The 22,392-nt window shown below is 49.3% G+C and overlaps 1 protein-coding gene across 4 annotated transcripts in view; it reads left to right on the top strand.

Annotated features, from left to right (window-relative positions):
* The first annotated feature begins 315 nt into the window (after window positions 1-315).
* The window catches only part of Smurf1 (SMAD specific E3 ubiquitin protein ligase 1), a 99,910-nt gene continuing 77,833 nt past the window's right edge, over window positions 316-22,392 (top strand). For all 4 annotated transcript variants that reach the window (XM_052754438.1, XM_052754437.1, XM_052754436.1 and 1 more), the window contains exon 1: window positions 316-617. In XM_052754438.1, coding sequence (XP_052610398.1) covers window positions 563-617 — 55 coding nt within the window. In that variant the 5' untranslated portion in view covers window positions 316-562. The remainder of the gene's footprint in view (window positions 618-22,392) is intronic.

Below are 22,392 nucleotides of genomic sequence, written 5' to 3'. Positions count from 1 at the left end.
AAAAATAATTCGATTCCCCGAGTCGTTGCACAAGCAAATCAGTTCGTTCCGCGTGTGTGTGTGTGTGTGTGTGGGGGGGGGGGGGGCTGGGGGGCGGAATGTCTGTTTCAAGGATCCCCACCGGCTGCAGAAACCTTGCAGCTCCTTAAACCCTCGCGTGCTCGCTCGGGACGAGCACGGTCGGCGTAGCGCCGTGTTCCTCGGGCGCGCGCACGCACGCAAGCGCGGGGGCCGCGCAGGGCCGGGCCGGCACGGCAACGGGCGCGCGCAGCTCGGGAGGCGGCGGCGGAAGCAGCGAGGGCGGCGGGCGTCCGGCTGCGAGCGCGGCGGCTCCGTGCTGGGCCGGCCAGGGGCGGCTCCGGGCGGCGGCGCAGCCGAGCGCTCGGTCCTGCGGCTCCAGCCCGCGATCCCCGTCCCGACGCCTGCGCCGCTCACTCGGCGTCCCGGCTCGGACCCCGGCGCCCAGCCCGTGGCCGTAACCTTGAGGCGGCGGCGGGGCCGGGCCGGGCCGGGCTGGGGGGCGGCGGCACTGGATCCGAGGCCGGCCGGCCGCTGGCGGGAGATGTCGAACCCCGGGACGCGTAGGAACGGCTCCAGCATCAAGATCCGTCTGACAGGTAGGCACCACAGGGCCGCGGCCCTCGCGCCCCCAGGCAGTCCCAGGGACCCCGCGCACTCCACCCCGCCCCCCCTGCACCGGCCGTTGTCCCGGGACCGCCGCACCCCCCACGGCGTGCGCCCCTCGCTCGCTCTCCCGGCCCCGCCCCCCGGCTGCTCTGCAGGCGCCGCCCCCGCCGCCCAGTCCCCTCCCTCTGCATCAGGCCCCGCCCCTGCTGCGGCAGCCCCGCCCTCTCCGCATCAAGCCCCGCCCCCGATTAATCTGGCCCTCCCCCTTCCCTAACCAGGCTCAGCCCTCGACTGTTCTGCAGACTCCCACCCCCTCCCCCTCACAGGCTCCACCCCTTTACTTTGTAGCCGTGGCGCCCCGCCCTCTGGCTCCTCCCTCTGCATTTTCCCCGCCCCCTGCTTGCTCTGCAGGCCCAGGAAGCTGGCTTTGGCTTTTTCTGCTGTTCATTTTTCTTGTCAGGTTCCACTCACCGCCCCCTGATCCTCTAGGTCCCGCCTCTGGCTCCTCCCTCTTCATCAGGTCCTCCCCCTCACTCCTCCCTGTCTGCCCACACCTACCGTCCGTTGCCTATGGGCCCCGCCCCCTGCTGCCTGCCTCTGCCCCTAACCTCACCCCTCTGCATCAGGTCCCGCCCCCTAGGTCCCCTCTGCAGGACCATCCCCGAGCTCTCCTTTCTGCCCTACACCTATCCTCAGGCATAGAGGTCCCGCCCCTCGGGGTCCCCCACCCGTCCTCGGGTTCTCCTCCCGAGACCCCGCCCCCGGGACCCTCTGTCCCACACCTGCCCCCCTCCCTGCTCTTCTCCAGGCCTTGTGCCCAGCTCCCTCAGCCCCACACCTACTTTCAACTTCATGTAGGTCCCGCCCCCTCGCTGCACCTCCTTTTGCTCTTTCCACCCTCACCTCAGATTTTCATCATCCATCTTTTCCCTCACCGTCCTCCTACCTGCTGTCCCCCTCTAGTCCCTCACTACCCTCCCACCTGTCTGCTCTTTTTCCCCTGTAGCTTCTCATTACTTCGCCTCCTTCCTTCCTTCCTTCCCCGCTCTCTGCCCTGACTTGTCGTTTGCCTTCTCACTTCTCCCTCCTGGTACCCTCAGAATCACGCCCTTCTGGCCTGCTTCACCCCCTCCCCATCTCCATCCTCTTTCTTGCTTCCTTCTCCCCTCTTGACCCCGCCCCCTCCGCTGCCCCAAGCCCCGCCCCTCATCTCAGCCTGATCCCGCCCTCGCTTATCTTTCAGTCCCGCCCCCTCGCTTCTGTCTTTCAGCCTCCACCCTTCAGTCGCAAATTCCTCAAGCCTGTCTGGGACCAAACGTCTGTCTCCCGGCCGTGTTCTCACTTCCCCCACCTCTTCAATGGTCCAGACCTCTCCAGTCTAGTCCACTTCCGTTCTCCCTGAGGCCTGGCCACTTAGTACTCCAGAGTCCGAGTCTTCGGTTCCTACCTCCTCTGCAATGCCTTCACCACCATCCCCCTCAACGCCACATCCTTGAGTCCCTGTTGTGGCGCGATCTCCCCCCTCCCCCCAGCTGTGCCTCCTTGTGCACTCCGAGTCTTCAGAGGAGTGTTCGGGGTTCCTAGGTGCTCTGTAGTGCCACCTTCAAGGGTGAGCGCAAGCTTGCTGTGGGTCTGACAGCAACAGGATAGTTTGTATACAGGGAGAAGCCAACTCTCTGTCATAGCTGTCCCACTTCGTGGGCCCAGAGTCTGAACCACTGACTGCCCCTGTCCCCTCCTCCCTTCTCCCTCTCCTTTCCCCGCAGACCATACCAGTTTGAATCCATCCCTAAGGCTGGATGGCAGGGCTGGCATAGGGCCTGCTTTGGGGCTTTCCAGCTCAGAAAAGGAAATACAGCGTTAAGTCTGAGGCCTTACAGGGATTTCCCTGGATTTTTCTGTTCTCAGGCAGTGTGGTCGGACTGAGCCTTTGGGTAATGTCTGTGACCATGGTGGTGTCCTCCCCCCAACGGTGGAAATTCTTGGAAAGTTTGTAGCTGTTGAGTGTTCTGCTTAAGAAAAGATTGATATTTTTCTCTGAAGATGTCAGGTCAGATAATGTTTTGAAGTAGAACCCAGACCCTGGGTCTTGTTGGACGTCTTTGCCCCTGAACAAGCAGCAGGTGACTGGACTCTCACTCGGTGGATGTTGTCTACATCCCTGTGTTGGCCGTTACTTTTAGAAAGTTGTCTTTGCCAGTCATCCTTGTGAACGTTTGCTCACTGGCACTGGGCTCGATTTTAGTGATAACCCACGCTGGTTTTGGCCTTCCTGTTAAAGTGACTGACTTGGGGAGTTTTAGTAGAAATGAGATCAGTGGCTTAGAAATCCTAATGACGATGGTTGTGTCAGGTGTCTGTCAACAGTTCCTAGACAGCTGGTAAGGGAGGCTTCCTGGGCTGATTTTAGCATTGAAGACTTGGGAAGCTTCCGAGTTCTTAGGTGGCCTTTGATGGGGATGGGCCAGGGGAGGGGTGTTATTAGTTAACGGTCTGAGAGCAGTGGTGAGTGTGCTCCTGGGATTGAGGGTTGGTGGCGATATGGGATGACAATTGTGTGAAAAGCTCGGAACCAGCCATTTTGTTGACGATGAGGTAGGCTTTGCCTCATCTTTGTGCTGTCACAGGACATGAGAATGGTTGGGTAGCAGTCTCTAAAGTTAAATCCTGTTACAGAGTTTCAGCATTTACTTAGTATTTGTATTTGGGGAAAAAAATGACTTTTTAAAAATGAGAGCTATTGGGACCGGGGAGACGGCTCAGTCAGGAAAGGGCTTGCCCAGCAAGCATGGGGACTTGAGCTGGATCCCCAGCCCCCACTTAGAAAACGAATGTGGTGCGTATGATAGCTGGAGCCTCACCAGGTCCTGGTGAGACACCCTGTCCCAAAAAGCAAGTCGATGGCTCCTGATGAATAGCACCCGAGGTTGACCTCTGGCCTGCATGCACACGTGTATGGGTGTACCTGCACACACACAAGCCCGAATACATAGAATAAAAAAAGGAGGGCTGGTGTCACCTTGCAGTGAACACCACACAGCATCAAACAGTGCAGACACTGGAGTGGCTAATGAGCCTTGAGAACTTTGGGGTCTGCAGTTGGCTTTGGGGAACAGAGCCTGTCAGATTAGGGCACTTGGATCAGTCAGACTAGCAGTTCATGACGTGCAGCCAATTAATTACCGTTCAGGGTCTCCATTCCCTCTTTTTGATGAGACTTCAGCCCTGTTTATTATAAACATCTTTGATCTCCTCCACAATCCATCAGTGTGGTTACCCATGTACTTCACATGGCTGTTGGCCTATGTGCGGGCTTTCTCTTCTCAGCCCTGAGACGCTGAAGTCTGTGTTGAAGGGTAGCACTTCTGTTTGATGTGGGTCAAGCCTTAATTTGGTGCATTGATTACATTTATGCTTTCTTTTTCTTCCCCTGGGACTCCCCCCCCCCCTTTAAATTGTTGGGTAATACGTCAGAATGCTTTGGAACGCTGCTCTTTGAAGTAGAAAAGAATTTCAAGTTTCTGTGTTTAATATAATTTTAATGAATATCTTTGTGTTATTTAGTAGGAACTGTTTCATGAGGTTTAGGGGCATCAATATGTGCAAAATCTGGTAGTCCTATTAGAGAGCATTATCTTGTAGACATCTTAGAATTCACTAGAGAATGCAACCTTTTTGGAAATTTGGATTTCTAAATCAGTGGGAGTTGTAAGACTTGTGTTCCTGTGAGGTCCACAAAGAACTCTAGTACTTGCTTAGGACCCGCACATGAACCCTAAGTACTTACTTAGGACACTTGGACCCGCACATGAGCCCTAAGTACTTACTTAGGACACTTGGGTCCGCACATGAGCCCCGGTACTTTGGACAAATGGAGACTGGACTCCGAGGTTCCATGCTACTGTTTAAAAACTATGATTTGTCTCTGCTGCTGACCAGTTGTCTCAGCCTTTTTGTGTCTGTTTTTATCCTTCTAAAGCGGTTTTTCCTTTTTAGATTTAGTATTTCATGTGTACGAGGGTTTTGCTTGCGTGTGTGGATGTGCACTACAGCATGCCTGGAGCCCTGGAAGGTCAGAAGCGGGTATCGAATCCTTGCCAGCTGCTATGGGGGTGGTGGGAATTGAACTTGGAGCCTCTGCCCTTAACCACTGAACTACCTTTCTAATCCTGCTTTTATGCCCTGAACTCACCTGGACCTCCTTGTATTTTCTTGCCTTTTAGAGCCAGGACTGTGTTCCATGAAGAGAAATTAGAACTGCAATTAGAGGGAGGAAATTGGTCTGGCTTGCTGTGTCTGGACACGTGAGACCATTTTTCACGTGGATGTAGGTGTGCGGCAAGGCCCCGCCTGCATCTCTCCGTTCAAATGGTGCGAGCTGGAGTGAAGTAGCTGTAGTCACAGTCGCTGGTACTTAGGGTTTGGCGGCCTGATTGATGCGGTGGGTCTTATAAAGACGAAGGGAGTGCTGACTGTCAGTTTGCTCCAGCAGAGAGAGAGTCCAAGGCCAGGAGTAATATGGCCAAATTATTTTGACCACTGTAATATGATGAGTGATGCCTGCTAGCTTGAGAGACCGTATGATAGCTTATAGCCGCCATCTCCTCACTTGCAAGTACACTTTCCTTAGGGTCCTCCTCAACTTTCGGAAGGTAAACTTTAGGTACAGGAAAAGTTGTGTACACAGGATATACTTCCATATACTTTATTCCTATCTGTATTTTCTTTCTTTCTCCCCCCCCCCCCCCCCCCCCCCGAGATAGGGTTTCTCTGTGTAGCAGCCCTGTCTGTCCTGGAACTAGCTCTGTAGACCAGGTTGGCCTCAAACCCACAGAGATCCGCCTGCCTCTGCCTCCCGAGTGCTGGGATTAAAGGTGTGCGCCACCATTGCCTGGCTCCTATCTGTATTTTTAAGTAATTGTGAATTCACATCAAAATAGATTTTTTTCCCCTTAGGTGGGTGAGTTCATGTGTGCGCGCGCATATGTATGTGTGGAGGTCAGAGGTCAATGTCTGGTATTTTCTTCAGCCAGTCTCCACTTTATTTTTTGAGACTGGGTCTCTCACTGAACCTGGAGCTTCTGATTCCTCTGGACTTCCTGGCCAGCCAAGGATGTCTCTGCTCCCCGATCCCCTCCTGGCGCCCAACGCTGGGATAGCGGGGGCCCTAAGTTAGAATTTTTAAATTCGTGTGCGTGCGTGTGTGCGTGCGTGCGTGCGTGCGTGCGTGCGTGCGTGCGTGTGTGTGTGTGTGTGTGTGTGTTTGGGGGGGGGAAGAGGAGTCAGACAGACAGACAGACATATCAATACTCCCTGTTTTGCAGCCATCATTGGTATTTTCCTTCTCTTCCTGATTTTCACCGTCTGAGCTCAGTGAAGCCACAGAAGCTGTTACTTGTCAGTCTTTTCTCAAGGACTGAAAAGGAAAGGGACACCACAACCACTGTACTGTTTCAGCGTTAGCACAAGGGTCAGTTAACTAGGCGGACTTGTGCAACGCACTTGGGACACCGGTTAAAAATTAAAATGGCCGTATTATGGCTCAGCCTACACCCCAGCAAAATAAATCTGTCCTCACAATGCTCTCGGTTTTCTGGCTGAGAAAACCTAACTTTCAGGATTCTTTCATGGGTCAAATTCTTTGTAATTTCAAAACAATGTTGAAAGTTAAATTCTTTGAAACAAATGTAGAATTAAAAAAATCCGTTTTCTTCACGAAGCCGTTTACACATTGGCTGGTTAGAGGTTTTGTAGGTGAGCTTTGTTTAGAGAAATCCACAGTTTGCACTTGCTTGTAGCCCAGCGCTCTCTCTCCCTCACTGAAGTCCCTAAGGTCACTCTATCAAAGGGGAGCCTGAAGGAAGCACCCCAAAAGACAGACAGTGCAGCCTCTTAGATCGCGTGTCTTGTTTCTCAAATGTTAGAATTACTGTTGTGTCTCCAGACCAGACCTAATTCATTTAGATATTTAAACAAAGTGAAATATTTCTACGTTTTCTGGGTTAACAGCAGTGGGGTGGGTGGGGGCTCCTTATTGTTTTAAAATAAGGCTTAAGTATGGACTATTGGGGCTACAGCCCATCTGCAGTTCCAGCTGCAGGCACCCCCATTGCTGCCGAAAGGAATTCTAATTGGCTGAGGAATGTCGCCGCATCAAGTGTCACCAAGCAGGAACCCAGACTGCTGGCTCATGTCTTAAGCTTGGTTCAGATGTCTTAAGCTCTCTTTCTTGGATTCTGTCTTTAGGAGCAAATAGAACCCAGGGTCACTTTGGTCAGAGCTGGCAGCCCATGCTCTCTGCAGACACAGTCTTTGGAGGCAGTGGTACCTTCTGGTGCTGTAGTCTCTGGCTCCGGTTTCCATCCCTTTTCCCAGAAGTACCTAGGTGCAGAAGGGAGGCGTGTAGAATCAGCATCTTCTCAGGACCGTGTTCTCATATCTGGAAGGGAGATGTCTCCCCTTTCATACCACTCAAAGCCTGGCCATAATGGGTTAAATATTTCAGTGAATAGTTATGATTTATTTATGTTGTTAAAGTAGTGTGATGTAAACACAGGGCTGTAGGTGGCTGTTATATCGCTCCCCCTCTCCCTTTCTTTCCTCCCTCTCTTCCTGTCTCGCGGAGTCCAGTATGGTAGAGCAATGTCCTTCAAGCACAATGGCCTCTATCTTCATCAGAGCAGCCAGAGACCCACCAGGCCTGGCCTGGTGACCTTCTCTCATTAGAGGGGTGTGGGGAGGGTCACTGGAACTTCACCTGATCTCAGCCATTCCCTCCTGCACCTGTGGCTTGCTGTTGGTAATTTTGTCCTTATTGCCTGTGGCTTTGTTTGGGGAGGGGCTAGAGTGTGTAGTGTGTAGAGGGCTAATGGAAGGCGGGAGCTTTGTGCCTTGTCCATTCTGGAGTGAGACTGGGTGATGGCTGCTTTGGGTCACCTCTGCTCCTGTAAGTAACCCCTCCCCATGCTCTGTTAGTCCAATAAATTCATTGATTCCCCAAGTCAGACTTTGGTGGAATCGAACTTTGGTTTGTCATAGGTTCTCTGTCAGGAGTGGGGAATAGATGTTTGTTTTGTCACTGCGGACAAAGAGTTCTGTAACTGACACCAAACTCATTGTGCGGCTGAGGATGGCTTTAAACTCTCAGTGTTTCTCCCTTTATTTCCTGAATGCCTTGATTGCAGGCGAGTGCTACCATTGTGATCTACCCAGCGCTGGACATCAAGCCCAGGGCTTCAGGCATGCTAGGCAGGCCCCGCTACCAGATGAGCTCTGTTCCTGGCTCTCTTTCACTTCTTTCTGTGGTGCTGGAGGTTGGAGCCAGGCCCTTGGCCACTCTAGGCAGGTGCTGTGCTACCACTAAGCAGCATCGTCAGCCGGCTGTTATTTCTTACACCTACATAACCAAATAGAGCAGCGGTTCTCAACCTTCCTGATGCTGTGGCCCTTTAATACGGTTCCTCATGTTGTGCTGACCCCCAACCATAAAATTATTTTCATTGCTACTGCATAACTGTAATTTTGCTACTGTTATGAACCCTAATGTAAATATCTGTGTTTCTTGATGGTTTTAAGTGATCCCAGTGATAAGATCCTTTGACCTCAAAGGGGTTGTGACCCATAGGTTGAGAACCACTGAAATAGATGCTAATGGTAATGCTGTACTTTGAGACTGAAGACAGCTATGGAAGTGATTGGTAAACATGGAAAAGAATTCTCAGAAACAAGCACTTGAATTGTTTCCTGTGTATTGAGAAAATTTGCTGGCACAATAGTGTTAATGAGCCCAAATGAGCGTGTGTGTGTGTGTGTGTGTGTGTGGTGTGTGTGTGTGTGTGTGTGTGTATGTTTGTGTGTGTGTGTGTGATGTATGCCCAGGGGAGGACATGTGTCCTGTTCTATCACTGTCCACCTTACTCTCTTGAGACAAGGTCTCCTCATTGGCCAGGAGCTTGGCTGGTGGCTTACAAATACCGTTGGTCCTCTTACCCCTCCCTCCACAGCCCTGAGGTCACAGGTGCTTGTGTGGCCATGCCTAGCTGCTTACGTGTGTCCCGGGTTCTCATGCTTGCACATCAAGCACTCTTACTCACCGAGCCATTTCCCCAGCCCCTAGCATCATCTTTAGTAGTGAAGTCTTGGACACATGATCAGGAATAATTAATTCAGTGGTGGATATGGGCATGATTGAGTGCGGCATTGTGTTTGGGGACAGGGTTTTCTGTAGCAAGGATGACCTTGAACTCTTGGTCATCTTGCCTCCACCTCTACCTCCACCTCCTGCTGCTGGTATTTTATAAGCATGATGGCTTTATGTTTTATAAAAATCCAAAAGAGCATTTAAAAATCAGTAGTAAGCAGCGGAGAATGTTAGTAAACTAGCTGGGTAGACAGTTTCTCTGTGGTAAAAAGTGTGGTTTTCTCAGTGTGTGAAGTGCTTTCAGAAGTCAGTTTGGAAAGGGGCAAGAATGGGGTGGTAGGGAACATGGATGGACAGACCACAGGAAAGAGAAGGGAGGTGGATTTCCGACCCATGACAAGATACTCTGCTTTATAGTTCTCACGCCTGTTTTCTAACCGTGTCTTCCATTTCCTTCTTCCTCATCTTCCTCCCCTATCCTCTTCCCCTCCTTTCTCTTCCTTCCTCCTCCACAGCCTTCCCCTTCTTTTTCTTCTTTGAGACAGGGTCTCTCTGTGTAGACCAGGCTGGCCTGGAACTCTCTCTGTAGACCAGGCTGGCCTCAAACTCCTGGAGATCTCCCAGCCTCTGCCTCCCTAGTGCTGGGATTAAAGGTGTGTGCCACCATGCCAGGCCCAAAAGTATTTTAAAGACTATAGTAGCGTCCCAGCATATGCCCATATTGTGGGATGTTTCGTCGCCAAGGAGTATCCTGGGAGCTGTATAGAACAGGGGGCTTGGAGCACTTGTCTTTTGCTTGGGAGAAGCTTCTCGTTTTGAATGTTTATTCTGATGCTGAGGCAACCTCCCTCCGGTCTGGCTTGCTAAAGTACCTCTCAGTTGTTCGCTCCAGACTCAGCCCCAGCTTATGTAGCTCATAAGCGGTTTGGGGACCTGGGATCTTAATTCTGAATTCTTCTCTTGGTTTGCACCATTTATTTATTCGGGACATCTCTGACTTATTTTTGTGAAATACTCTGCATTCTCACCTGAGGTGAAAGGTGTGACATGCTAAATGGCGTTTATAAATTAGTGTGTGGCAGCACTGGACTTGAGTGAGTTTGTTTTACGTTTATTTAATGTGTGTGGGGAGATACACATGTGGAGGTCAGTGAGCAAGTTTGGGAGTCAGTTCTGCTCCTTCCGCATGTGGGGCCTGGGGCTTGAACTTAGAGCCTTAGGCTTGACAACAGGTGTCTTTATCTATTATTGCACTGTCTTGCTGGCCAGGAGGTTTTGTTTATTTGAATTTTTGAGTGCCTAAGGATATTTTAATATCTGACTCCATAAAAACAGAGAAAGTGGCAGCTCCCACAGAGCATCTGAACTTGTTTTTTCTTCTTAGATCTTAGGGATAAAATCCAAAGTGCAACTCCTGTATCTGTTATGGCCCATTACAGATTGCAGGTCACTTGCAGGTGCTACTCCGGCCTCAGGTCTGTGCAGCGCTTCACAGTGTCTCGTCGTTTCCAGAGCTGTAGACAGCCCGCACTGGAGCAGGAGTGAGGCCTGCCTTACTGAGAGCTCTTTTCTGTGTGCACTTTTATTTCTAGGGTAAAAAATAGCATGTGATTTATTTTATTCTCTGGAAACGCGTTGTACCACAGAGAAAAAGGATGTTTTCCCATCCTAAGTGAAGAGCTGCCTCCTGCAAGGATGCAGACTATGAAGGACACGCTTGCCTGCAGCACGCTGCTCTGCTCAGAGTAAGCAGTGGTCACGTCTAGAAAAAGGACCACATTTAATTAGGACATCAGTGTAACTCTTCTTGGGTCCTAGAGAAGATAACTTACATTTAGAAATGAACTGCATTTATTCATATTTGTGTGTTTATGTGTGCATGTGCACAGAGGCATGTGTGTGGAGGCCAGAGGACAGCTTGGGGCTGTCGTGTCCCCCCCCCCCCCCCCCCCCCCCCCCCCCCCGCGTGTGTTCTGGGGATTGAGCTCACACTGTCCGTTTTGGCGGCAGGCATCTTTATCGACTGAGCTGTCTTGCCAGCCCCATACTTAGAAATTGAAACAGTCTTTGTTTTGGTTAAAAGGCCTTTCCCCCCCCTCCCTGTAGTTATACAAGATTAGAAATTTGATGTTGAAGTTTATCTGTTTGTTTGTTTCTTTGGTTTTAGACAGAGTTTTACTGTGTAGCCTAGGCTGGCCTTGAACTTAAAATCCTCTTTTGGAGTGCTTAGAGTACAGGTGTGTGCAATCACATGTGACTCCTGCTAGATGTCTTCAGTTAAACATGTCTTGAAGAGTATTTATTTTTTTTCTGTTTATTTATTTTGTGTTAGGTTTCCAACCTGGAGTCTTATATATACTAGACAAACATTCTACCCTCAGCCTCTCACTGGGGGATTCTAGGCAGGGGCTCTACCACTGAGCTACACCCCAGCCCCTCACTGGGGGACTCTAGGCAGGTGCTCTACCACTGAGCCACACCCCAGCCCCTCACTGGGGGACTCTAGGCAGGTGCTCTACCACTGAGCCACACCCCAGCCCCTCACTGGGGGATTCTAGGCAGGGGCTCTACCACTGAGTCACACCCCAGGCCCTCACTGGGGGACTCTAGGCGAGCACTCTGCTATCAGGCTATATCCCCAGCCCTTGAAGAGTCTTCTTGATTCCCTTTTGTTCACTTTTGTTTTTGCTTCTCTGGACTTCTCCGTCCTTGCACCCCCACCATAGTTGAAGTTTGATCATCTCTTGCCTGCACACCCACATCTCACCCTGTTTTATTTAGATTCTCTCCTGTCACCCAAACCATCAGCTACCATGTAACTTACCCTTACAGTGTCAGATATACTCAGAGGTTAGAGCTGGGTCTGGCAGTACGTGTCTGTAATCCCAGTACATGGGACACAGAGGCAGGAGGACCACCAGTTTCAGACTAGTTGAGCCACATAATAAGACATTTTAAAACAAAACAAAGCCCAGAAAATAAAAAAAAAAAAAAAAAAAAAAGGTTATAAACATTCTTGTTCCTGCTGGTTTAAAGTAGAGCTGGATGGAGTCTGGCTGTTTGCCTAGCCCTTTCTGGCTAGTTCGGCCTCGGCCCTTGTTGCTCTGTCCCCTCCTTGGCAGGTCTGCTGAGGCTGGTCACTGGTCGGTGTCAGTGTGAGGTGGAACTCTCCATAGGCTGATGACTGAGCTGAGCCATACCCAGGGCAGCTGCACAGGGCGATGCAGCCCACACCGGAAAAGCAGACGGAAGACTTCAATTTGAGCCTTCAGAGTGCCAAGTAGGCGCTGCCTGCAGAGGTCTCCTGAGTGGGGCTCTCGGCTTCTGTGTGTGGAACTGGCCACTTCCTAGAGAACAGAGCAGCTCCCGTCTGTTTGTGTGAATGTAGGTATTTTATTTATCTATTTAGTTTGTATGGTGTGCTTCCATGCGTCTATGTGTGCATATACATAGGTGTGCATGTGGAGGTCTTCCTCAGTGGTTCTTCACTTTCATGTATGTGACAGAGTCCTTTACTGAACCCGGAGCTCACCAGCATCGGCTAGCTAGTTTGCCCTGGGATCCCCCTGGCTCGGTCTTGCAAGCACCAGGATTACAGGCAGCAGTCACTCTTGCCCACCTATGTAGGTGGGTTCTGTCCTCGTGCTTGTCCCCAGCCAGCTCCCCAGCCGTGTGCTGCAGTCTGAACATGCTGTGCAGCAAGCAAGCATCTAGACCAGTGGTTCTCAAGCACACGCGCTTTGCCTTCCCAGGAGCCCCAGGTGGCGATGGCACACATTTTTGTCTGTCTTGGCTCTGTGTATGCTTCTGGTATGTAGTGGGTTGAAAGCCAGGCAGCTGCTGAATGGCCCCCATTGCAGATCCCATACACAGAATATTCAGTTCAGGTTGTGAGCAGCGATGGAGAACCCTGGGGCTGGGTTGAGAAACAGAATGCTGCTTGCACACAGTGTGGAGACTTGTTCCTTTAAATCATTATTTTCAGGCACAGACATAATAGGAAATAACCATTGCAATGAAGTCTGCGGTCCAAATTGTGGCTGGATTGATATAAAAGTAGAGGAGCAGGAAGGGAGGGAACTGGAGTTCTGCTTGCTGCAGTGCCCCATGCTGCGCTTCTCCGCTTCTGCTCCCTCACCCCCAAGATGGTCACTAAGCAGCCTGGCTCCATATTGACGGGCTCACACTCGGCCTTCTCACCACTGGCTTCCTCAGTTCAGCATCGTGTTTGTGAGATTTGTGCACACTGTGTGCTGTGGCTCATCCGTGCTCTGCTGCTCAGTGCTCTGCGACATCGCTGTGTTCTAAGTGAGGCATTTCTTCCCTGTTGGTAGGTGACCAGGTGCTTTCTAGTTGGCACACCTGTGCCTCGTGTCTGCATGGGCGTCTGAGTTTCTGTTGGGCGGAGAATTGCTAGATAGGGGTAGAGTGAGCATATGTTCAGCTGAGACAAAACTTGCCACACACTTCCTCAGAGTGGGCTGCCAGGTGACCCCCCACCCCATTACACTGCGAGCGTTCCAGCTGGCCATCCCTGGTGTTCTCTGCTCTTGTCCGTGAACCCTTTCGGTAGGTATGGCTTGGAATCATCACCTGGTAGTTCCGCTGTGACTTTCAATCCCCCTCCGATCTCAGCCTTAAATAGCAGCTTAGAAAGCTGCTGCTTTCAAGGTCCTAATTTTTAAGTAATGACAGTTTCACAGGAGAGTGGAACAGACTGCAGGGAAGTCCTGTGTGCCTTCCCTCAGCTTCCCTCATTGTATATATATAACAGGGGTTCTCTTGTTGCCTTGGTTGACCAGGCTGGCCTCGAACTCACAGAGATCCACCTGTCTCTGCTTCCCGAGTGCTGGGATTAAAGGTGTGCGCCACCCCTGCCCGGCTTATTTTTTCTTTCTTTATGACTTTATTTGTGTGTGTGTGTCTGTGTTGGGTAAACAGCACAGCACACAGGTAGAGGTTGTGAAGGGCAGAGGGAAGTTTGTGGGGATGGTTTTCTTCTTCCACCATGTGGGTTGGTTGTCCAGCTCAGTTGCAAGTGCCTTTACCCACTGAGCCATCCTACAGGCCCTCATTGGTTTCAGTTGATCTCCCCCTAACCACTTTCTTTTGAGACAGGATTTCATGTAGTGCTGTCTGGCCTCAAACTTACGGTGTAGCTGGGGGTGACAGGCATATGCTACCATACCTAGTGCAGGAAATGGAACCCAGGACTTCACACAAGCTGGGCAAGCACCCAGACAGCTTTTCCATATTTTTTTTTTTTTCCAGAGCTGAGGACTAAACCCAGGGCCTTGTGCTTGCTAGGCAAGTGCTCTACCACTGAGCTAAATCCCTACTCTCTTCTCTATTTTTAATATATAACTACAGCATCAGGAGATTGATGGTTACCATAGGTACACTCCAACTATGTACTCTGTCACAATAGTACTTGTTTAGATTTCCCCAGTTAGACCTGGTGTGTGTGTGTGTATGTGTGTGTGTGTGTGTGTGTGTCTAGCAGTCTTATCATATATACAAATTTGATAAACTCTCATCACAGTTAAGATACAGAACTTCATGGCCCAGTTCCTTCAACTGTTGATCCATAACCCAGCTTCCTCCTGGCATCGTAGTTACCTGTTTCCTGTGGCATGGCTCAGATCATGCCATTTCCTTCTGAAAGCTCTCCCGTGGCTTCCCACTCGGAATAACATCAAGCCTCTGCAGAGGTCTCCTGAACTGTGGCGGGCTGACTCTAGCTTTGGGGCTTTTACCAGAATTACTCTGGGGGTTTGGTGTGGGGGTGGGCTCCAGGGCCAGTGCTAGCCTCTCCACTTCCTGTGGCTTCTCTTTTCCCTCCGAGCTCAGTCTCAGTGGTCACCACCCCAGGGAGACCCTGCTTGACCTGTGGCTCCCCCTTCCCTCCCTCCTTCAGCTGTGACTGCTTATGGATCTTTTGCTGGTCTGTTCATCTGTCACACACACAGCCATCACGTCAGCTGTGTTTTCTCTCTCTGTCCCCAGAAGTTCCCTGAAGCCTGGCCTGCTCTTTTTGTTACCTGTGTCTCCATAGCACATTGCTTGGTGCCCGGTGCATGTGCAGACACTTGCCTGCCTCCTTGTTGACTGGACCTCATGGCTGTGCTGCCTCAGGCAGGTAGTATCCAGTAAGGCCAATTCTGTGAGTGTGAGTGTGCTTGCATGTGTGTGTACATGTATGTGTGTGCGCATGCGTGTGTGTGCCTGCATGTTTGTGTGGAGGCCAGAGAACATCTTGAACGCTGTGGAACCATCATCTTGTATTTTGAATCAGGGTCTCTCAGTACATTCTGTGCCCTTCTTCCCTTTCAGCTCCCAGCCTGCCTCTGCAGCAGAAGGGGCCTCTTCCAGCAAAGACACTTCCCTCCTCCTCCTCCTAGGACCTTGCTGACTGCTGTGAGAAGCAGGCACACCTCCAGCGGGGCATTGCCTCATTTTGCATCCTCCCTAAGGGTCCTGTACTACTCCTGGTGGCCATATCAGGCCACAGACTGACTGTTTGTCGTTAAATTCTTGGGCAGGGTTAGAGACTTGCCATTGCTAATCACTTTGCCTCCACGCTTCAGCCCGGGTTTGTTTTGTTCTGTGTTTCATTTACAAGGTACGATTTTTTTCTACAATGAGTTTTCAAAAGCAGATACTTTCAGGTATAAGCAGCAGAAAACCTAGCTTAATTGGCTCAATAGGAAGATCAGTTAATCAAAACATCTCGAAGCAGTAGCAGTGGTGGCCTGGGAGGGCCCAGCTCCTCTCCATTTCGCAGTGCCCATCTCTTCTGCTTGTGCTCGGAGGTGTCAGTTCGGGGCTCGGGTGAGGCTCATTTGGTAGAGTGCTGGCCTGCATGTGCGAAGTCCATCCCCAACACCACGTAAGCCAGGTGTGGTGGTGCACGCCTGTAATCCCAGCACTCAGGAGGCAGAGGCAGGAGGATCACAAGTTTAAGATTGTTGGCTACTTATGGAGCTTGAAATCACCCCATCTCAAAACAAACAAAAGTTTCCTTTCCTTTTAACCCCACAGCGGAGAAAGGTGGCTACTGGAAGCTGGTTTCTGGCTTTACATCCACAGTCAGTTCTGTGACTGCTGGGCCCTGGGATCAAATGCTCTTGAAGTAGTTAGCGTCTTTGTGATAGTGGCATTGGGTGTACTGGATGTAAGGACAGGGAAGCCTTCGTTTAGTGCTGGTCTAAAGCAGCATGCTTTTTTATCAGTGTGAATGAAGTCAAAGACATGTATTTGCAGAAGTGCCAGGAATCTCTGTGGAGGGTTAGGAATGCTCTGTGTGAGTCACGACTGTAGCATGTTTCTGGATCAAGCCAGGTGTGGTGTTGTATGGCTGAGGCAGGACAGCCTTGAGTTCGAGGCCGTTGTGGGCAACATAGGAGACTCTGTCTGAAAATAACATGTAGTTGTGTGATACATTATTTGGGACGACCCAGAGTTCAGGTACAGATGGCAGAATGCTTCTTTGATATTGTTTCTTTAGAGAGAATGGCATTTCTGAGAAAGACCAGAGCAGTACATGATCATTGTTCTAAGCTGAATTTAGCATGTATAGAATAAGGTAATTTATATTTTATGCAAAATTATAGTTTTTTGAGATAAATTATTATAGCCCCACCTGATAACCTGAGTTCAGTCTCAGGCTTACATGAAGGAGAGAACTGACTTCTGCAGGTTGCCCTCTGACCTCCACACAGCTGCTGTGGCACGTGCACACACAGATGCTAGAATTGCTGGGAATGGTGGCACACACTTTTAATACCTGCACTCAGGAGGCAGAGGCAGGTGGGTCTCTGTGAGTTCCAGGCCAGCCTGGTCTGTGTAGTGAATTCCAGGACAGTCACATAGTGAGACTGTCTCAAAATACCAAAAAAAAAAAAAAAAAAAAAGGCCAGAATGAATGTCCAGCCTTCCTTCCTTTTGACAGGGTCTAATTCTTTAGATCTGGCCTTGAACTTGTGGCAGTTCTGCTACCCAGACTCTCAAGTGCTGAGAGCCAGGATACCTGGCGTGTTCTTGGTGTGTGTGTCTGTGTCTCTGTGTGTGCATTGCTACAGCAGCTGTGGAGGTCAGAGGCGACGTGCAGAAGTCAGTTCTCTTCTTCCTTGTGGGCCTAACGTTGGACTCCGGTGGGCCTGGGAAAGCTATCTTGAGTCTTTAGACCAGTGAGTGGCTCTCAACCTTTGGGGGTCCAACAGTCCTCTCACAGGGTTGCCTAAGACCATCTAAACCACAGATACTTACTTTACACATCATAGCAATAGCAAAATTACAGTTAGGAAGTAGCAATGAAAATAATTTCATGGGGCTGGAGAGATGGCTCAGAGGTTAAGAGCACTGACTGCTCTTCCTGAGGACCTGGGTTCAATTTCCAGCACTCATGTGGCAGCTCACAACTGTCTGTAACTCCAGTTTTAGAGGCCCTGGCACCCATGGCAAAACACCAATGCACATAAAATAAAAATAAATAAAATAAAAAAAAAGAAAATAATTTATGGTTGGGGTCACCACGGCATGAAGAACTGTATTAAAGGGTTACAGCATTAAGGTTGAGAACCACTGGTTTAGACAGTGGATATCCATCCTTACTGCCTTGGCTATATCTGTCTATTCATTCACTTATTCAAGACAGGGCCTCTCAATGTAACTCTGGCTTGGAACTCACAAAGATCCACCTGCCTCTGGAATCAGAGACTTGCACCATCATGCCCGGAAGCCTTGGCTGCATTAAAAAAATAAAAACAGAAATGGGAGATGTGTTGCGGGGGGTGGAGGGGTGGAGGTGGGATAGTTAGAAGCAATTGAGAGTATTGGGATGAATGAGACATCCAGGCTGGCTGGCACCTAGACAGTTCTCCATACATGTCAGTTGCTGCTCCTGTCGTCTGATTTCAGGGACTCAGATAGGACTGCCTGAGAGTCACACCAGTACCTGTGTGCACTAGAAAAGAAACCCCAGTAATTACAATATGCCATTCATTGAAGATTTCAGACACACCAAATTATGAATTGGTGATAGATGGTGTTGTGGCGCCTCTGACTTAAAGTCCTGAAAATTGTTTGCATATCACAAATTAATGCCATCTGTCCTCAGTTTAAATATAACACAGTATGAGGGAACTTTTTTCTTTCTTTCTTTTTTTTTTTTTTTTTTTTGTACCAGGCTTACGTTGGGTTTGGTCTTGTGAGCTATAGTATTGGAAATTAACACGTTGAATTATCTTAGGTTTAGGTGATGGGTTGGATGACACTCCAGATAGGCATGGGGACTTCATTTGCTTTTCTTCAGCAGTTTAGAAAAAAAAAATATGAGCCATATTTTATATGAACCGTGTTTTCAGAAATCAAGCAGGGAACTGTTGATAGACCTGTTTGGAAGCTGAAGGCAAGGGAGGGGATGGTGGTGCCCATCACCTTTTTAATGACTCAGGGTTCTTAGCAGAAAGCCTGCCAAGAAAACACCTTGGCTACATCCAAACACTTTCAGCTCTGCAAGAACAATGTTGGTATTTGAAAGCAATGTGTTGTCGTGGGTTTTCCACTATGAGTTAAATGTGGACTGTGTCCTGCAGGGGTTGAATGAATCACAGGCTACCTAGGCAGCCACTTTGTGTGGTAGAGTTACTATAGGACATGCTTAATGGTAAATGTAGTTGATGTTCAAAGGATAAAAAGACATCTGATGGCACATGGCCTTGATGATACCATTTCTTTCTCTCTCCCTCCCGCCCCCTCTCTCTTTTTGGTTTTCGAGACAGGGTTTCTCTGTGCAGCCCTGGCTGTCCTGCAACTCACTCTGTAGACCAGGATGGCCTGGAATTCAGAGATCCTCTGCCTCCCAAGTGCTGGGATTAAAGGCGTGCACCATCACCGCCTGCCTGACACCCATTTCTCTTAAGAGCCATGTATGTTTAGTGCTGTGCATGGGGCTCATATAACACTCACTTTTTTGTCAGGGTCTCACTGTGTAGTTCTGGCTGACCTGGAATTTACAGAAATCTGTCTGAGTGCTGGGATTATAGGCGTGTCCCACCATACCTGACAAACATATCTTTAAAAAAAAAAATCCATTTCTTATTGTTAATATCACAGTGAATCATGGAAGTTGTTTAGGGGCCTGACCTATTCACTTCCTGCATTATTTGTGGCTTAATCCATTGGCTCCAAATTGCTGGATTCTACTTTTAAAGACAACCAGATGACCCACCGAGGAGGCAGATGCTTTCTGGGTTACTTTGTCTTGAGTACATTTGGCGTGTAAAGTATTTGAATTCTAATAACTTTTCTTTTCTTTCTTTCTTTGTTTTTTTTAGACGGAATCTCACTATGTAGCCCAGGCTGGCCTTGAAGTCTTGATCCTTCAGCCTCAGGGTCCTGAGTTAGGGGCTGACAGGAATGTGCCACCATGCTCAGTTCATACTAGACTATTATTTGAGGTGTTGATTATAATTTTATAAAAGATGATTCTAGCTCATATGGTGACTTAGGCCTGTAGGCAGGCCTAGCACTTAAGGGCAGAGGCAGAGGGATCAAGGTCATCCTCAGCTATATAGCAACTTAAGGCCAGCCTGGGCTATATGAGACTTTGGCCAAAACAAACAGTAATAACAAATCAAACCAGTGTGTTTTCATGTTTTAATGCATCCTGAAACAGAAGTGTCCCCTCCCCAAATAAAAAACCCAGCAGAGTCTACTTGCCAAATTTTGTATAGAGCTCACCATAACAGTACGAACAATTAGAGTTGACTTTAGAAAAGGAGTAGAAAATGGCACCTAATTTGAAATAAAAGGAAAATTATCCTCCAGTGGGGAGAGTTAACCAGCGTAGTCCTTTCCTGGTCACCTGCTGGGCAGTGCAGCTCAGACTGAAGCCAGTCTAAGATCTCCCAACAGGCTTTTTGGGAAGCAGGATTGTGCCAGTGCGCTGTCCCATGGGTTCAGCTCCGGCAGGGTGAGTCAAGGATTCAGTGGTTCTTACACCAGCATAGACAGACTGCGCTTTACTCAGAAAAGAAAAATTCATTAATCAGAAGTACATGCCTCACGGCCTGGGGTTTGTTTCAGTTAGTGTTTTTAAATAGACAGTGCCTGCCCTTGGTAGAAGAGGGTACCAGGGTCTGACATGCCCAGGCTTCAGTCCCCTAGCACTTTGCCTTTTCAGGTTTCCAGACAAAGGAGCGAGTGCATTTTCCTACTTCAGGGTCTGCCTGAGTGCCTCTGTGACACCCATATCTTCTTTCCCATTTCCTGTTTGCCTTGCTGTTTGCTGGGACTAGCTTGGGCTAGCAAGCTGTGAGAGGTGGCTTGTCCCCCTTTGGGGCTGAGATGTTAAATGATTCTGTTCTGTGATGGAGTACCCCGAAGCTATATGTCATGGTGGACTCTCCATCCGCCCGGGTCCCTTAATGATCTCCAGAGTTGAGGGTGTTTCTTCCTCCCCATCATCCCCTGGCCAGCCAGTACTGGGCATGGGTAATGCAGTTCAGCCAGGGAACGAGCCCTTGTTATATTAATTTGTTTCTGTCATCTCGGCCCCTCCCAGTTGACACAGCCTGTTTCCTTTTGACAGCTGTGAAATGCATGATACTTTCGATGACCCCAGTTCAGATGATCTGATAGTTTGTAAAAGAACAAAGAACATCTAGTTGAAAATTAACAATTTTAGGCAACCACTAGATAAAGTCTTTCCCTCAAATGGATATATACCAATGGATACTTTGTAAAAGCAAAACAAAAACTACCTACTTGTTAAAAAATATAAAAGAGAACCAGGTAGTGGTGGTGCACGCCTTTAATCCTAGCACTCGGGAGGCAGAGCCAGGCAGATCTCTGTGAGTTCGAGGCCAGCCTGGTCTACAGAGCGAGATCCAGGACAGGCACCAAAAATACACAGAGAAAACCTGTCTGGGGCGGGGGCAGGGGGACGGGACCAAAAAACAAACAACTAAACACCCCCCCAAATGTGTGTATATATATACACATATATATATGAGAAATAAGTATTATTTTTATGGGGTTCAAGTCCTTATTCTTGGGCATCCTTTTTGTATTAGAATATGTATAGTCAGGTTATTTCTAAGGGAAGAAGATAAACATGGAAGCCATGTCTATTGGCTGTGCTCCTCCCAAGGTAGACCCACAGGATGAAGGATATGGGAAAGAGCTCCTGTATTCTGCCAGGACCTTCATAGGGCAGAGGTGAGATACTGACTAGAATGCTGAGAGGCATTAAAAAGTCTGTGGTTGGAAGGGAACAGTTGGTCTGGGCTGTCTGGCTGCTCGGGAGGTGGATTCTGAACAACAGGCAGTGGAAAAGCCTAGATGGGCAGAGGGACTATGCACAAGGGTGTTTGCATGGGAGTCAGTGGGGGTGTGGTGTGGTGGGGGGCTGGGAGGGTGGTGCACAGGATTGGAGCAGGGAGGGAACTGGGAGGAAGGGGCTCATTCTTTCAGCAAATGGGGAAGCTGGGAGGTGGGCCCCAGCATTAGAGGCTAGTAGACCTGGCTGCCGTCTAGTGTGGGGAGTGGTGGGAAGGGTGCACAGAGTCCTAACTCAGGCTGCTGCTGCTGTCACTTGGAAAGGAACCTAGTGACAGAATGCTGTCTAAAGAGGGAATAAATTACCCCTCCACAAAGTAGGACTTGTCGTGTTCCTGTGCTTCTGCTAAGGCAGGCTGACAGTCTCTCAGGTACTTTGCTGGGATTCCTAAGTTGGCGCTAAGTTAAAGCAAAACGACTTACAGATTCTTGCAAAAGATATTTGATAGGGCTGGAGAGACGGCACAGTGGTTAAGAGCACTACTGCTTTTCCAGAGGACTGGAGTTCTATTCCCAGCGCCCACATTGGGTAGTTCACAGTCAACTGTTAATGGCAGTGCTAGGAGATCTAACGCTCTCTTCTGGCCTCCATAGACACTGCACTCACATGCTCATACCCACATAGACAAATACATAATTAAAAATAAAATATTTTTAAAGATTTATTTTTATTATTTTTAGCTATATACGTGTGTGTATACACACACACACATGTGAGTACATGCACATGAGTCTGGTTCCTATAGAAGTTAGAGGTCCCCCTAAAGTTGGAGTTATAGGCAGTTGTGAATCACCTCATTGGGTGTTAGGAGTCAAGCTCAGGCCCTCTGGGAGAGCAGTATGTACTACAGAGCCATCTCTCTAGTCCTAAAATTAAATCTTTTGAAATATATTTGTTTAATAACTATGTGCTAGATGGTCAGGCAAGTAGACTGGGTGATACAATGAAGGCAGAGATGGAGAAGAAACTCTAACAAAGTTAACTTGGTTTCTGTTTGGCCCTTGAAAAAACATGGTAGTTAGAGGAGATTGAGGGTCTCTGAGCAATTTTTGTGCCAGTCTTAGAGACACTCTAAATAAAACTGCAAGCAGCCGTGGGCCGGGGAGAGGGCAGAATTGGGGAGGAGCACGTGCTATGTAAGCGTGAGGATCTGGGTTTGATCCCCAGCACCTCTGCAAACAGCATCATCATGAATGCCGGCAACCACAGGAGGATCCCTGGGGCTTGCTGGCTGCCAGCCTAGCTTGGGGTTCAGTGAGTGACTGTCTCAAGAGTGCAGAGC

This window comes from Peromyscus californicus, unplaced genomic scaffold (assembly GCF_007827085.1).
Source record: "Peromyscus californicus insignis strain IS unplaced genomic scaffold, ASM782708v3 Scaffold_2__1_contigs__length_46816999, whole genome shotgun sequence".
Classification (NCBI taxonomy): Eukaryota; Metazoa; Chordata; class Mammalia; order Rodentia; family Cricetidae; genus Peromyscus; species Peromyscus californicus.
Note: the sequence above shows the minus strand (reverse complement) of the source record. Positions and strands in the feature narration are given on the sequence as shown.